Source organism: Rhinopithecus roxellana, chromosome 6 (assembly GCF_007565055.1).
Source record: "Rhinopithecus roxellana isolate Shanxi Qingling chromosome 6, ASM756505v1, whole genome shotgun sequence".
Taxonomy (NCBI): domain Eukaryota; kingdom Metazoa; phylum Chordata; class Mammalia; order Primates; family Cercopithecidae; genus Rhinopithecus; species Rhinopithecus roxellana.
The window spans coordinates 85518192-85532877 of record NC_044554.1 but is presented as its reverse complement, the minus strand read 5'-3'; the positions used below and the strand labels follow the sequence as shown (position 1 = coordinate 85532877).

The window sequence follows — 14686 nt, the reverse complement described above, 5'->3', positions numbered from 1 at the left end:
ATACATATACATATGTATATTATTAAAATTGAAATAAATCTGTTGCTCAGATTTTACAAAATGAACAGCCCAACATTATCAGGAAAAGTTGATTAATTCTTAAGTTCACTGAAGAAATAAGGTTGTCCTGATTTATAGAAAGCAAATTGTTGACTTAGTTTTTGGCTAAAAAGAATCATTTAGCACTAGGAAAATTGCTTAATATTTTAATGGAAGAGAAATATTAGAATATCATTTCATTTTTCAAAAGCCAATTTAAATATTGTAACAGATTATACCCATGATAAAATATATATTTTCTCAGTTTCATCTCTAGACACTGAAAAAGGACCCAAGCCATGTACAGACCATAATTGTGAACCTTCCAAAAGACTATTTAAGGTATGTTATGTGAGGCTGGTAAAAGGAAAAAAAAAGTTAAATGAACATGCCCCATGTGTAAGTAAGCATCCTAGCTATTTATAAAATACATTGAATCCCCGCAGTTAAGGATTTCAATAATAAAAATAAAACTTTACCTGCTAATAAAAGATAAGACATTAATAGAATTTATCTTTATAAAATACTTTCAAATTTAGCCTTTTGTAATGGGTTATATGTAGAATAATGGTTTTTCTATTTGTTTTGCCTTATTTGCTATTGCTAATTAATTTATAACTATATTCAGATAAAATACTGTCCATGTTACCGTTGTCCATCATAAATAACAAGCAAATTTGAACCATCTTTATAATCTATTTTCATATTGCTTTGCTCTATACCCAGCATCCTGTATCTATGCATAAGATGAACATGATGCTATATCTTCTAGAAGCTATTTAAATTAGTTGTTTTTTACATTATACTTAACATATTGTTCATGTTCAATAAATTTGTGACAATATTTTCCTATGCCTAATTATAATTTACTGACCATAAACACATTGTAAACAGTAATATTTTTAAATGTTTGGCATACATAATTATTTACATTATAATGGTTGTAAAGTGTTTCTACTAAAGGTATAAATGTTGTACACAGAGATCGATATCCATTATTTTCGCCTAGTGAAATTGACAAGGGGATTATTTCTTAATTTGTACTCAGTAAGCCTCCTAAAATGTGGTTTAAGTCAGGCATTCCCAACTCCTGGGCTACAGACTGATACCAATCCATGGCCTGTTAGGAACTGGGCCTTATAGCAGGAGGTGAGTGGCAGGCTAGAGAGAAGCTTCACTGTGTTTACAGTCCCCCATCCGCATCGCTTGTATTACCACCTGAGATCTGCCTCCTCCTGTCAGATCAGATGAAGTGCAGCATTAGATTCTTAGGGGAGTGCAAACCATGTCGTGAACTGTGCATGTGAGGGATCTAGATTGTGTATTCCTTATGAGAATCGAATGCCTGATGATCTGTCACTGTCTCCTGTCAACCCCAGATGGGACCTTCTAGTTGTAGGAAAACAAGCTCAGAGCTTTCACTGATTTTACATTATGGTGAATTGTATAATTATTTCATGATTTATTACAATGTAACGATATAAATAAAGTGCACAATAAATGTAATGCACTTGAGTCACCCTGAAATCATCCCCTGCCTTCCCAGTCTGTGGAAAAATTGTCTTTCATGAAACCGGTCCCTGCTGCCATAAAAGGGTGGGAACTGTTGGTCTAAGTCATCAATTCACATATTATCTTATATTTCCATTTAAAAATTTTTCTTAAGCATTACTTGTCTTCCTTGGGATAGGTTTTCTTCTTTTTTACTCTTGAAATAAGATTTAGGATTTGAGGCACTATGAAGAGAGCACTTAATCTTAATTTTCTTCTCTCAGTTTTTAAAATGTGAGTACTGTGTTAAACTTTAGTCAGTTATTACCTAATATATCTTTTGCCCTCTACCAGTCTTAAACAGTCACAGACCCTGAGTAGGATAATTTATTTGGAAATGGGATTGGAATGTATATTCAAGCATAGGGATTAGGAGTAGGGGAAAGAATCTGACCCATTTTATTATTTTCCCTGATGGTGGGCTCACAGTGATAATTGTTGAGCTTTCTTATGTCATTTTTATTTATTCTTCTCTCTTTTACATTCAGGGGGTACATGTGCAGGTTTGTTGCATGGGTAAATTCCACATCATTGGGATTTGGTGTACAAATGATTTTGCCACCCAGATAGTGAGCATAGTACCTGATAGGTTGTTTTTCGAGCCTCCACCTTCCACCCTCAAGTAAGCTCTGGGGTCTGTTGTTCCTCTCTTTGTGTCCATGTGTGCTCAGTGTTTAGCTCCCACTTATAAGTGAGAACATGTGGTATTTGGCTTTCTGTTTCTGCATTAATTTGTTGAGGATAATGGCCTCCAGCTGCATTCATGTTGTTGCAAAGGACATGATTTAATTCATTTTTATGGCTGCATAGTATTCCATGGTGTATAGGTACCACGTTTTCTTTATCCTGTCTACCATTGGTGGGCATCTAAGTTGATTCCATGTCTTTGCTATTGTAAATAGTGGCAGTGAACATATACATCCATGTGTCTTTATGGTAGAATGATTTATATTCCTTTGGGTATATGCCCTGTAATGGGATTGTTGGGTCAAATGGTAGTTCTGTTTTCATTTCTTTGTGAAATTTCCAAACTGCTTTCCACAGTGGCTAAACTAATTTACATTCCCACCAGCAGTATATAAGTGTCCCCTTTTCTCTATAACCTCACCAACATCAGTTATTTTCTGACTTTTTAATAATAGCCATTATTAGTGGTTTGAGATGCTATCTCATTGTGGTTTTGATTTGTTTTTCTCTGATGATTAGTGATGTGGAGCATTTTTTCATATGCTTGTTGGCTCCCTATATGTCTTCTTTTGAGAAATATCTGTTCATGTCCTTTGCCCTTTTGTTAATGGGGTTGTTTGTATTTTGCTTGCTGATTTAAGTACCTTATAGATTCTGGATATTAGACCTTTGTTGGATACATAGTTTGCAAAAACTTTCCCCCATTCTGTAGGTTTTCTGTTTACTGTGTTGATAGCTTCTTTTGCTGTACAGAAGCTCTTTAGTTTAATTAGGTCCTACTTGTCTGTTTTTGGTTTGGTTACAATTGCATTTGGAGACTTCATCATGAAATCTTTGCCAAGGCCTATGTTCAGAATGGTATGTCCTAAGCTTTCTGCTAGGGTTTTTAATAGTTTAAATCTTTAATCCATCATGAGTTGATTTTTATGTATAGTGAAGTGAAGGAATAAGTTTCAATCTTTTCTACTGAAAGGCAATTTTATCGCTGTGCTTTATATAGAAACACAAAATAATTTTTAAAGCTTCCATACGATGAAGCTTTGAGTACAAGAGGTCTGTGGTTTCATTAAGTTCATTTGTTCCCTTTTCCTCCCCAAATACCTGCTTTCTGACTTTTCCTGTCCCTTGGAAACTTTTTAAAATGCAGTATGTTTATCTTTCTTTCTTCTTCAGCATAGAATTTCTTATTTGGCTTGTTACAGCAAAATAAAGAAGAGCTGGTGCTTTTCTGTCTTGATGATAGTATAAGAACAGTATATTGGCATATAGGAAAAAGAATTCGGAATTTGCAGGCAGTGCTATTTTCACAAAAGCACCTTCATTTAAAAATCTGAAAAATTATTTGATGTATTTGTCTCATCATTGGTCTCATTTGCCTTTCAATGTTAGTACCTTTTCATCTTGTATTAGCATCTTATATATTATTAAATACAATCTTTTGATTTTAGGAAGATTTAAGTAGCTGAAATTGTCTCCAGATTACACTAAGGCCAAATTTACTTTGGCATACTTGTCCCGGTGATGTTGTATCTCGCTTTTAAATATTTGTTCTAAATATGTTATATTAGGCCGGGCGTGGTGGCTCAAGCCTGTAATACCAGCACTTTGGGAGACCAAGGCGGGTGGATCACCTGAGGTCAGGAGTTCGAGACCAGCATGCCCAACATGGAGAAACCCCATCTCTATTAAAAATAAAAAAAATTAGCTGGGCGTGGTGATGGGCACCTATAATCCCAGCTACTCATGAGGCTGAGGCAGGAGAATCACTTGAACCCAGGAGGCGAAGGTTGCAGTGAACTGAGATCACGCCATTGCACTCCAGCCTGGGTGACAAAAGCGAAACTTTGTCTCAAAAAAAACAAAACAAACAAACAAAAAGAATAAATAAATAAATAAATAAATAATTATATTTCTTAAGTGTATCATTTTCGTTACACTCTTCTCTGTTTTGTCAATCCTTATGCCAGTTCCATACTTTCTGCATTACTTCATCTGTACAGTGATTCTTTTGTCAGTAGTGTTTTTATGTTGATTTTTTGTCAAGGTTGTTCTGGATATTCTAGGTTCCTTTCCTTTCCAAGAAAATTTAGAATCAGCTTGTATGTCAAGTTTTCTCAAAAAGACTGCTTTGGTTGGGATTGGAGTTTCCTTGAAATTATCAATTTGGTGAGAAGTGCATTTTAATAGTATTCAATCTTCCAATACCTGAAAATGCTACATCTCTCTTTCTAGGTTTAAAAAATATATATATATGATTATTTGGAGATGAATAATGTATTATCTCCTCCTTCAGAGAAGTTCATGGGAAAGTAGGAGAACCAACATGTAGACAAGTTACCTTATATATGCAATGTGGCAGTTAACTGTAACAGAAATAGGTAAAGGATGATAGGATAATATATAATTGATTAATATTTTTCTAGAAGTCAAAGAAGAAAAACAATGCCACTGCCATATATAACAGATGGTATTTACTCATTCATCCATTTATTTATTTATTTATTTATTTATTTATTTATTTATTTTTTTGAGACGGAGTCTCGCTCTGTTGCCCAGGCTGGAGTGCAGTGGCCGGATCTCAGCTCACTGCAAGCTCCGCCTCCCGGGTTTTACGCCATTCTCCTGCCTCAGCCTCCCGAGTAGCTGGGACTACAGGCTCCCGCCACCTCGCCCGGCTAGTTTTTTGTATTTTTAGTAGAGACGGGGTTTCACCGTGTTAGCCAGGATGGTCTCGATCTCCTGACTTCGTGATCCGCCCGTCTCGGCCTCCCAAAGTGCTGGGATTACAGGCTTGAGCCACCGCGCCCGGCCCATCCATTTATTTTAAGTATGTTTGCAAGTTAAGCTATCATAGTATCATTATATTCAAATAATTGTGTAATTACTTGACTCAAGTGTTCAGTTGAAAATCAGACCAAGTGGAGCTTGATTACAACCCAGAAAGTAATCTATTGAGTCTTTCATATTGGGGTAATCTCTGACATATTTATCACTCTTAAGAAAGATGACTAATATTCCCCAATATTAAAAATAATGATTTTAATTGGGTAAAGTTTATATTGGAAAATTCATGATCCATTTCTTTATCTCTTTACAATGTTATTCATAAAAATTAGTCTTTGAAAAGAGAAATGCCATTGTCTTCTGTTTTTCACAATAGACTATTATTACCTCGAATTGGAAATAGTATAATAATAAATATAAGAAGACATTTGCTGCTGATGGCTTTACACAGAAATTTTATTTATAATATATTTATATTTGTCTGTGTAATGTTGAACTTCTGTACATGCCAAAAGAACTTCATTACATGGTGTTCTCCTTCATGAGCTCTCCCATGGAAATTATTCTTTACAGTCAGAGAAATGTGATGCCTTTCTTTAGTCACTGTTACATTATGCAGGTTTTTATATTTCTCTTTTTCAACTTCACACATCAAATGACATAACAACTATACTGTAAAATAATTTAAATAACTATTATAAAATAATAGAGCTTGGGTTGAAACAGTCTTCTATGTAACAATTTTATCTCTGCAGAATTAAATATATTAATTTGAAAAAAATTATCTTCTTTTTGCATTTTTTTAGTGTAAAGGTCTTATATGTCATTTGGGTTAAATTTATTCCTAAGTTTTTTGTGGGGATTTTGGATGCTATTTTAAATGGAATATTTAAAAATTCACTTGATAGTTGTTTCAATTTCCAGCAGATATTTTCATATTATTCTTGTATCATGCTACTTTGCTAAATTAACTTGTTAATTATAGTAGTTGTTTTATAGATTACTGAGGTCTATGTAATCTATCATGTCATCTGCAAATAGAGACAGTGTTACTTCATTATTTTTATTTTTGTGCATTTTATTTATGTCTTACATTTTCTCTGAATACCTGTAATCTACAGTACAACATTGAATAGATGTGACAAGAATGGACATCCTTTTCTTTCTCCTGATCCTAAAGGGGAAAGTACCATCTAGTATGATGTAATCTCTAGGTTTTCATAGATACCTTTTATCAGAATGAGAAAGTTCTCTTCCCTATTTACTGGGAGATTACATTACAAATGGGTGTAACATTGTTCAAAAATTTTTTCTGATCTTGTTGAAAACAACTTTTATCTGTATTTGTTAATGTCTTGTTAAGGATTTATATATATATATAAGTTATATGTCATGTTATTTTTTGTAATGTCTGCTCAGGTTTTGGTATTTGGACTATATTGGCCTTGTAAGATGACTTGTAACTCTTTCTATTTTCTGAAAATGTTTTTAGTTATTCGTTTACTTAAGATGTTCGATAGAATGTGCTAGTTGAAGCACTGGGTCCTGTAGTGTTCTTTGTGGGTAGGTTTTCAATAAGAAATTATATCTTAAGTGCATGTAGAGATATTTGGATTTTCCTGTTCATTTTGTTCACTTTTAGTGAGTTGCACATCTCAAAAATCTCATATATTGAATCAAAATTGTCAAATTTTTCTGGCATGAAATTGCTTCTAATATTACCTTTCTGGTTGTAAGATTTGTAGTGATTATCTCTCTTTTCTGATATGTTGAGTGGTATGTGTTCTCTCTCATTTTCAGTGTTTTTCTAATTTCCTTTTTGAGACAGAATCTCTGTCGCCTAGGCTGGAGTTCAGTGGTGCAACCTCGGTTCACTGCAACTTTTGCCTCCCGGGTTCAAGCAATTCTCCTGCCTCAGCCTTCTGAGTAACTGGGATTACAGGCACACACCACCATACCTGGCCAATTTTTGTATTTTTTGTAGACACGGGGTTTCACCATGTTGGTCAGGCTGGTCTTGAACTGCTGACCTTGTGATCTGCCCGCCTTGGCTTCCCAAAGTGCTGGGATTACAGTCATGAGCCACCATGCCCGGCCCCTTCTTTCTTTTTGATTCTTGAGTTAGCTTAATTTCCAGGTTTTGGGAAATTTTCCTAATGTTATCAATTTCTAGTTTAATTCTGTTTTGGTCAAAGACATACTCTGTATATTTTAAGTCCTTCTGAATTTATTCACCATGCTATCTAGCCTTGTGGAATATATTATGTACATGTTAAGATACTGTGTAGATGTTAGGTGTCATGTTTTATAATTAACTAAAAGTGGATGATAGTGTTGTTCAGATCATCTCGGTCATAAGTTGGCAAATTTTCCTTGTAAAGGACCACATAGTAAATATTTTAGACTTTGTGGGCAACATGGCTGTCTGTTCACTTTGCTGATTATTTCCTTTGTTGTGCAGAAGCTTTTTAGTTTAATTAGGTTGCATCTATTTATCTTTGTTTTTGTTGCATTTGCTTTTGCATTCATCATCATGAACTCTTTGACTAAGCCAGTGTCTAGAAGAGTTTTCCAATGTTATCGAGTAGAATTTTTATGGTTTTGGGTCTTAGATGTCAGTTTTTGATCCATCTTGAGTTGATTTTTGTATCAGGTGCAAGATGAGGATCCAGTTTCATTCTCCTACATGTGGCTTGCCAATTATCCCAGCACCATTTGTTGAATAGGGTGTCTTTCCTCACTTTATGTTTTTGTTTACCTTGTTCATGATCAGTTGGCTATAAGTATTTGGCTTTATTTCTGGGTTCTGTATTCTGTTCCATTGGTCTACATGCCTGTTTTTATACAGTACTATGCTGTTTGGCAACTGTAGTTTGTAGTATAGTTTGAAGTCAGGTAATGTGATGACTCCAGATTTTTTTTTTTTTTTTTTTTGCTTAGTCTTGCTTTGGCTATGTGGGGCCTTTTTTAGTTCCATATAAATTTTAGGATTTTTTTTTTCTGGTTCTCTGAAGAATGATGATGGTATTTTGATGGGAATTGCATTGAATTTATAGGTTGTTCTTGGTAAGATGGTCATTTTGACAATATTGATTCTACTCATCCATGAGCATGGATGTGTTTCCATTCGTTAGTGTCATCTGTGATTTCTTTCAGCAGTGTTTTATAGTTTTTCCTGTAGAGATCTTTCACTTCCTTTGTTAGGTATATTCCTAAGCATTTTACTTTTATAGCAGTTGTAATAAAAGGAGTTGAGTCCATGATTTGATTCTCAGTTTGGTTGGTGGTGGTGTACAGCAGTGCAACTAATTTGTGTACATCGGTTTTTATGTTTTACATTTCCCGTCAAAGATGTGATAATTTTTTAGTAATTTTCTATAAGGTATGAAATTTAAGCTAAAAATTATTTTACTTTTTTTTTTTTTTTTTTGCCTATGGATGTCCAGTTGCTCCAAAATCAGTTGTTCAAATGCTGTCTTTTCTCCGTTGAGTAGCTTTTGTGCCTTTGTTAAAATACAGTTGAGCATATTTGTGTGGGACTATGTTTGGGTTATTTATTCTGTTTCATTGTTCTATGTGCTTATGTGTCTTCTAATATCACATGGTCTTGACTACTGTAGCTATGTAGTAAGACTTACTAATGGTAGCGTTATTCTTCCTATTGTTTTCTTGTCAAGATTGTTTTAGCTATTTTAGGGTCATACCTTTCTGTATACATTTTGAATAAGCTTGTATATGTGTACAAAAATCATTTTGGGATTTTGATAGGGATTGTATTAAACCTATATATAATTTTGGGGAAAACTTACATTTTTACTATATTGATTCTTCCTGTCCATGATCATGATATGTCTCTACATCTTCTTAGACCTGCTATTTCCTGTATCAGTATTTTGTAATTTTCAGTATACAGATCTTGTATGTATTTTAGTAAGTTTGTATATAATTATTTCCTTTTCTTTGGAGTTATTTTGAAGAATGTTATGTTTTAATTTGGGTTTTCAAATGTTCATTATTAGTGTGTTCAAATGCAATTGATTTTTATGTGTTGATATAGTTTCCTGTAAACTTGATGTATTCTATTATTCTAGACTTTTTTCATTTTGTTTTGTTTTGCTTTGTTTTACATTCTTTGGGATTTCCTATCACAATTACATCAGCTGCAAACTGAGATAGTTTTATTGTTTCCTCTATGTTTTATTAATAGGGAGTAAGTCTCACTTGTGAGATGTTTAGGGATGGTTCTAACATGACCACAGAAATTGTATTCAGAGAGATATATGAAATTAAAGGATTTTTAATACTCACCAGCCCTAGAAATGGGGGCATGGCATAGCAAGCAGGAGGTCTTGTGGTAGGAGTTTTCAGAGAGTAAGTACGACCAAGCAGGTGGGGAGCTTGCTGGGGGTAAGTGGGGTGCAGAATGAGAGACAGGACTAGAGAACCATTGGGCAAATGCCTTAATCAGGGGACAGCAAGGAGGTGAACTTGTGGTAGGTTCATTGTTGGACCTGGCTACCTGGATGGGGTGCTCACAGTCTGTTTGAGGGGATGTTGAAGTATCAGGAAAGTTTTAAGTTTTAAGAATTTACAAAACATACCCAATTAGCATGTGCCTTTTTTTTTTTTTTTTTTTTTTTTTTTTTTTTTTGAAACAGAGTCTTGCTGTCGCCCAGACTGGAGTGCAGTGGTTCTCGGCTCAATTCAACCTCTGCCTAGCAGGTTCAAGTGATAATCCCACCTCAGCCTCCCAAGCAGCTGGGATTACAGACACGTGCCACCACACCTGGATAATTTTTTTGTATTTTTAGTAATGATGGGGTTTCACCATGTTGGCCAGGCTGGTCTCGAACTCCTGACCTCAAGTGATCCACTTGGCTTGGCCTCCCAAAGTACTGAGATTATAGGCATGAGCCACTAGTGCCTGGCCCAGTATGTGTCTTCATTTACTCTTTTGCTTATTGCAAAATGAGCACTGTGCCCAGCCCGGTATGTGTCTTTATTTACTCTTTCACTTATTGCAGTGGCTAAAACATCCAGTACTGTGCTTCATAAAAGTGGTGAGGGTGGACATCTTTTCCTTGTTCTCCAGCGATGGGGAAGGCATTCATCTTTTCACCATATTGTTTGTAGATGCTTTTTAGAAATCATTTTGACCATGTATACGAGGACTTATTTCTGGTTTCTGTATTCTGTTCCATCGGTTTGTTTGACTGTCTTTATGCCAGTACCACACTGTTTTGATTACTGTAACTTTGTAATAAGTTTTGAAATCATGGTGTGAGTCTTTCAACTTTTCTGTTGTTTTTCAAGATTGTGGGGCAAGTAAGGGTCTCATGAGATTTCATATGAATTTGAGTTTTTCTATTTCTGCAAAAAAAAAAATTGACATTGGGATTTTCATAGGGATTGTATTAAATCCATAAATAGCTTTGGGTTGTATTAACATCTTAAATGTGTTAATGCATGAAAGTGTGACATCTTTTACTTTATTTATATCATTTAAAGCATTTTTCAGCAACATTTTCTAATTTTCAGCATACAAGTTTTTCATATTTGTTTTATTCGTTTTTGATGCTATTGTAAGTGGAATTGTTTTCTTAATTTCCTTTTGATATAGTTTGTTTTTAATGTATAGGAAAACAACTGATATTTGCATGTTGACTTACTGTCCTGCAAGTTTGCAGAAATCTTTTATTGCAGTGCTTTTGTGTTTTTTGGTGTGGAGTCTTACACATTTTTTGTATGCAAGATCATGTCATCTGTAAACAGAGATAATTTAATATTTTCCTATATAGTTTGGATTTATTTTATTTCATTTTCTTGCCTAATTGCTGTTCCTAGGAGTCCTGGTGCTGTTTTGAAAATAAGAGGCAAAATCAGTCATCTTCGTCCTATTTGTAATCTTAGCGGGAAAGCTTTCAGTCTTTCGATATTGAGTATGATGTTAGTGGTGGACTTTTGTTATATGGTCCTTTATTATGTTGAAGTAGTTTTCTTTTATTCTGAAGTTTTTTAGTGTTTATTATGAAAGTGCATTAATTTTTTTAAAAATACCTTTTCTACATCAGTTGAAAAAATATATATTTTTTTCCTTCATTCTGTTGTGATGTACTACATTGATTGATTTTTGTATGTTGAAACATCTTAACATTTCAGCAATAATCATTCTTGGTCATGGTGTATAATAATTATTTTAATGTGCTGTTGGATTCTGCTTTGTTGAGAATTTTCTATCTCAGTATTCCTCAGGGATATTCATTCGTGGTTTTCTTTTCATGTAGTCTTTTTCTTGCCTTGGATTAGGGCAGTATTGGCCTCATAGAATGAGTCTAGAGGTTTCCGTCTTCTGCAATTTTTGAGAGTTTAGGAAGATTGGTTTTAATTCTTCTCTAAATGATCAGTGACTTTACTACCAATAAAGCCATCTGGTTCAGGGCTTTTCTTTGTTGGAAAGTTTTTGGTTATTGATTCAATTTCCTTACTAGTTACAGGTCTACTCAGGCTTTCTGTTTCTTCATGATGCAGCCTTTGTAGGTTGTATGTTTCTAGGACTTTGTCCATTTCATCTAGGTTATCCAATTTGTTGACATACATTTTCTCTCAGTCCATTTGGAATGCTATAAAAATACCTTAGAAGGGGTAACTTATAAATAATAGAAATTTATTTATCATAGTTCTGGAGGCTAGAAATGCCAAGCTCAAGGCTTCAGCAGATTTGGTATCTTGTGAAGGCTCACTGTCTGTTTTATAGATGGTACTTTCTCTTGGTTGGTTCTCACATAGTAGAAGGAACAACAGCTCCCTTCAACCTCTTTTATTAGGGCACTAATCCCATTCATGAGGGCCCTGCTCTCATGACTTAATCACCTCCCAAAGGCCCTACCTTGGCATTTAAGTTTCAACATAGGAAGTTTTGCGGGACACATTCAGACCATAGTGCAATTGTTTATATTATTTTATTTTTTTACTTTCTATAAAATGAGTTGTACTTTCTTCATTTTCAGTTCTGATTTTAGTTTTCTTCTCCCTTTTTCTTAGGTAATTGAGCTAAATGTTTGTCAGTTTTGTTGATCTTTTCAAAGAAGCAATTCTTGTTTTGGTTAGTTTTCTGTATTTTTCTATCTTCTATTTTGTTTATCTCTGCTCTAATCTTTTAAATTATTTTCCTTTTGCTATATATAGGTGTAAATTGTTCTTTTTCTAAGTATTTAGGTTGTAAAGGTAGGTTATTGATTTGAAATGTTTATTCCTTGTATAAGCATTTATAGTTACAAGTTTCCTTCTAAACATTGCTTTAACTGAATCCCATAAATTTCCCTTGTGCTTTCTTCTCTGACCCTTTCATGTTTAGGGATATCTTGTTTAATCAATATGTGTGGATTTTCCAGTATTTAATCATATTAAATTAGAAATGGAAAACTTGATTGGAAAAGATACTTTGTATTATTTCAACCTTTTATATTATAAATATTTGTTTTGTGGTTTTATATATGGTCTGCCCTGGAGAATGTTCCATGTGCACTTTAGGAAAAAACAGTATTTTGGCATACTGGGTGGAGTGTTCTGTGCATCTTTTAGGACCAGTTGGTCTATGGTGTTGTTCAGATTCTCTGTATGTACTGATCTTCTTTTTGGTTGTTCTGTTCATTGTTAAAAGTTGGGTATTTTTGTTGTGTATTTCTCTCTTCAATTCTGTCCTGTGTTTGTTCCATGTCTTTAGGTGTTCTCATGTTTGGTGTATATATAGTTATGATTATTAGAGCTTGTTGTTGAATTGGCCCTTTCATCATTATATAATGCTATAATGCTATGTCTCCTGTAACCATTTTTGACTTGTCTGTTTTTTTCTGATATTAGTATGCTCTTTTTTGGATACTATTTTCCAAGGAATATCTTTTTCCATCCTCTCACTTCAACCTATATGTATTTTTAAATCTAAAGTGAATTTCTTATAGAAAGCATATAGCTAGAACCTGATATTAATGTAGGCAAAACATACAAACACACACACACACAGACATTGTTATGAAGTTTAACTGATTTATATTTAATGTAATTACTATTAGGGAAGAACTTACTATTGACATTTTGGGGTTTATTTTGTATGTCTTAGAGCTTTTTTACCCCTCTTTTCCTCCCTTACTGTCTTCCTTTTTGTGTAGTTGATCTCCCACAGTGCCATGCTTTGTTTCCCTTCTCATTTCCTTTTGTGTATATTGTATAGATACTTGTGTTTGTGATTGCCTGGGGCATTAGATAGAACATCTTAAAGTTATAACTATCCATTTTAAACTGATAACAACTTACTGTCAGTCACATGCAAAATCTATGCTTCTTTACAGCTCTGCACCCTCCCATTATATTTTGATGTCACAAATTACAATTTCATATTCTGTGTGCCAATTAATATAAATTTATGCTTTTGGTTTTTAAATCTTTTAAGAGTTAAAAATTGACTTACAAACCAAAATTTCAACAATGCAGGGTTTTATATTTTTCTACATATTTTTGTTTACAGAATTACTTTATATTTTTGTAAGACCTTGATTTATTCTCTAGAGACCTTTCATTCCAAGTAGATACACTCTGCTGGTGGTAATGAACTTCCTCAGTTGTTTATCTGAGAATACTCTGATTTCTCCTTCATTCTTTGAAGGACAGTTTTGTTATATATGTATAATTTACAGTTGACAGCATTTAAATTTTTTTTTAGCACTTGAAATATATCATCCTACTATCTTCTGGCCTCCGTGGTTTCACTAAGAAATAAGTCAGTGATCTTACAGAGTTTCTCTTGTATATGACAAGTCAGGTTTCTCTTGCCCTTTTTTTTTTTTTCAATGATTCAGTTGTTTTCTTTGACAGTTTAATGATAACTTCTGCTTATATCATATTTTTAAATTATTCCTACTTAGCATTCACTGAGCTGTATGTATTTGTGTGGCCATTTCTGTCTGTATAAATTTGGAAAATTGTGAGCCATTATTTATTTAAATAAACTCTCTGCCCTATTCTCTCTCTCTTCACCTTGGATTCCCATAATGCTTATGTTGATCAACTTGATATGGTATCTCACATATCACTTAGGTTCTATTCGTATTTCTTCATTTTTTCTTCTTTTTCCTCCACAGATGCTAATTTCAAATGACCTGTTTTCAATTTGACTGATTGTTTCTTCTGCCTCATTGGTTCTGCTGTTGAATCTCTGTAGCAATTAATTTTTCACTTCAGTTATTGTACTTGTAACCTCCAGAATTTCTGTTTGGTTTTATTATTTCTGTCTATTTGTAGATTGTGTTAGGATTTTCCGGAGGGACAGAGCCAACAGGATATATGGGTATATAATAGGGAGTTTATTAGGGAAGATTGGCCTACAGAATTATAAGGCAAAATCCAATGGAAGGCTCTCTGCAAGCTGGGGAAAGACAGAAGCCAGTAGTGGCTCAGTCCTAGTACGAAAGACTCAAAACCAGGGAGGCCAACAATGTAGCCCTCAGTCCGAGGCCAAAGGCCTGAGAGTTCCTGGAAGACTGCTGTTGCAGGTCCCAGTCCCTGAGTCCTAAGGCTGAAAAACCTGGAGTTTGACATCCCAGGGCAGGAGGAAAGAAGGCAAGCATCTGGC

General features: G+C 34.2%; 1 protein-coding gene across 1 annotated transcript in view; it reads left to right on the top strand.

The window, feature by feature from the left end:
- ZPBP (zona pellucida binding protein) overlaps nucleotides 1-14686 on the top strand; it is a 149639-nt gene that overhangs the window by 73745 nt on the left and 61208 nt on the right. Inside the window, exon 6 of the mRNA XM_010357494.2 lies at nucleotides 305-381. Within this exon, the coding sequence (XP_010355796.1) occupies nucleotides 305-381 (77 nt within the window). The remainder of the gene's footprint in view (nucleotides 1-304; nucleotides 382-14686) is intronic.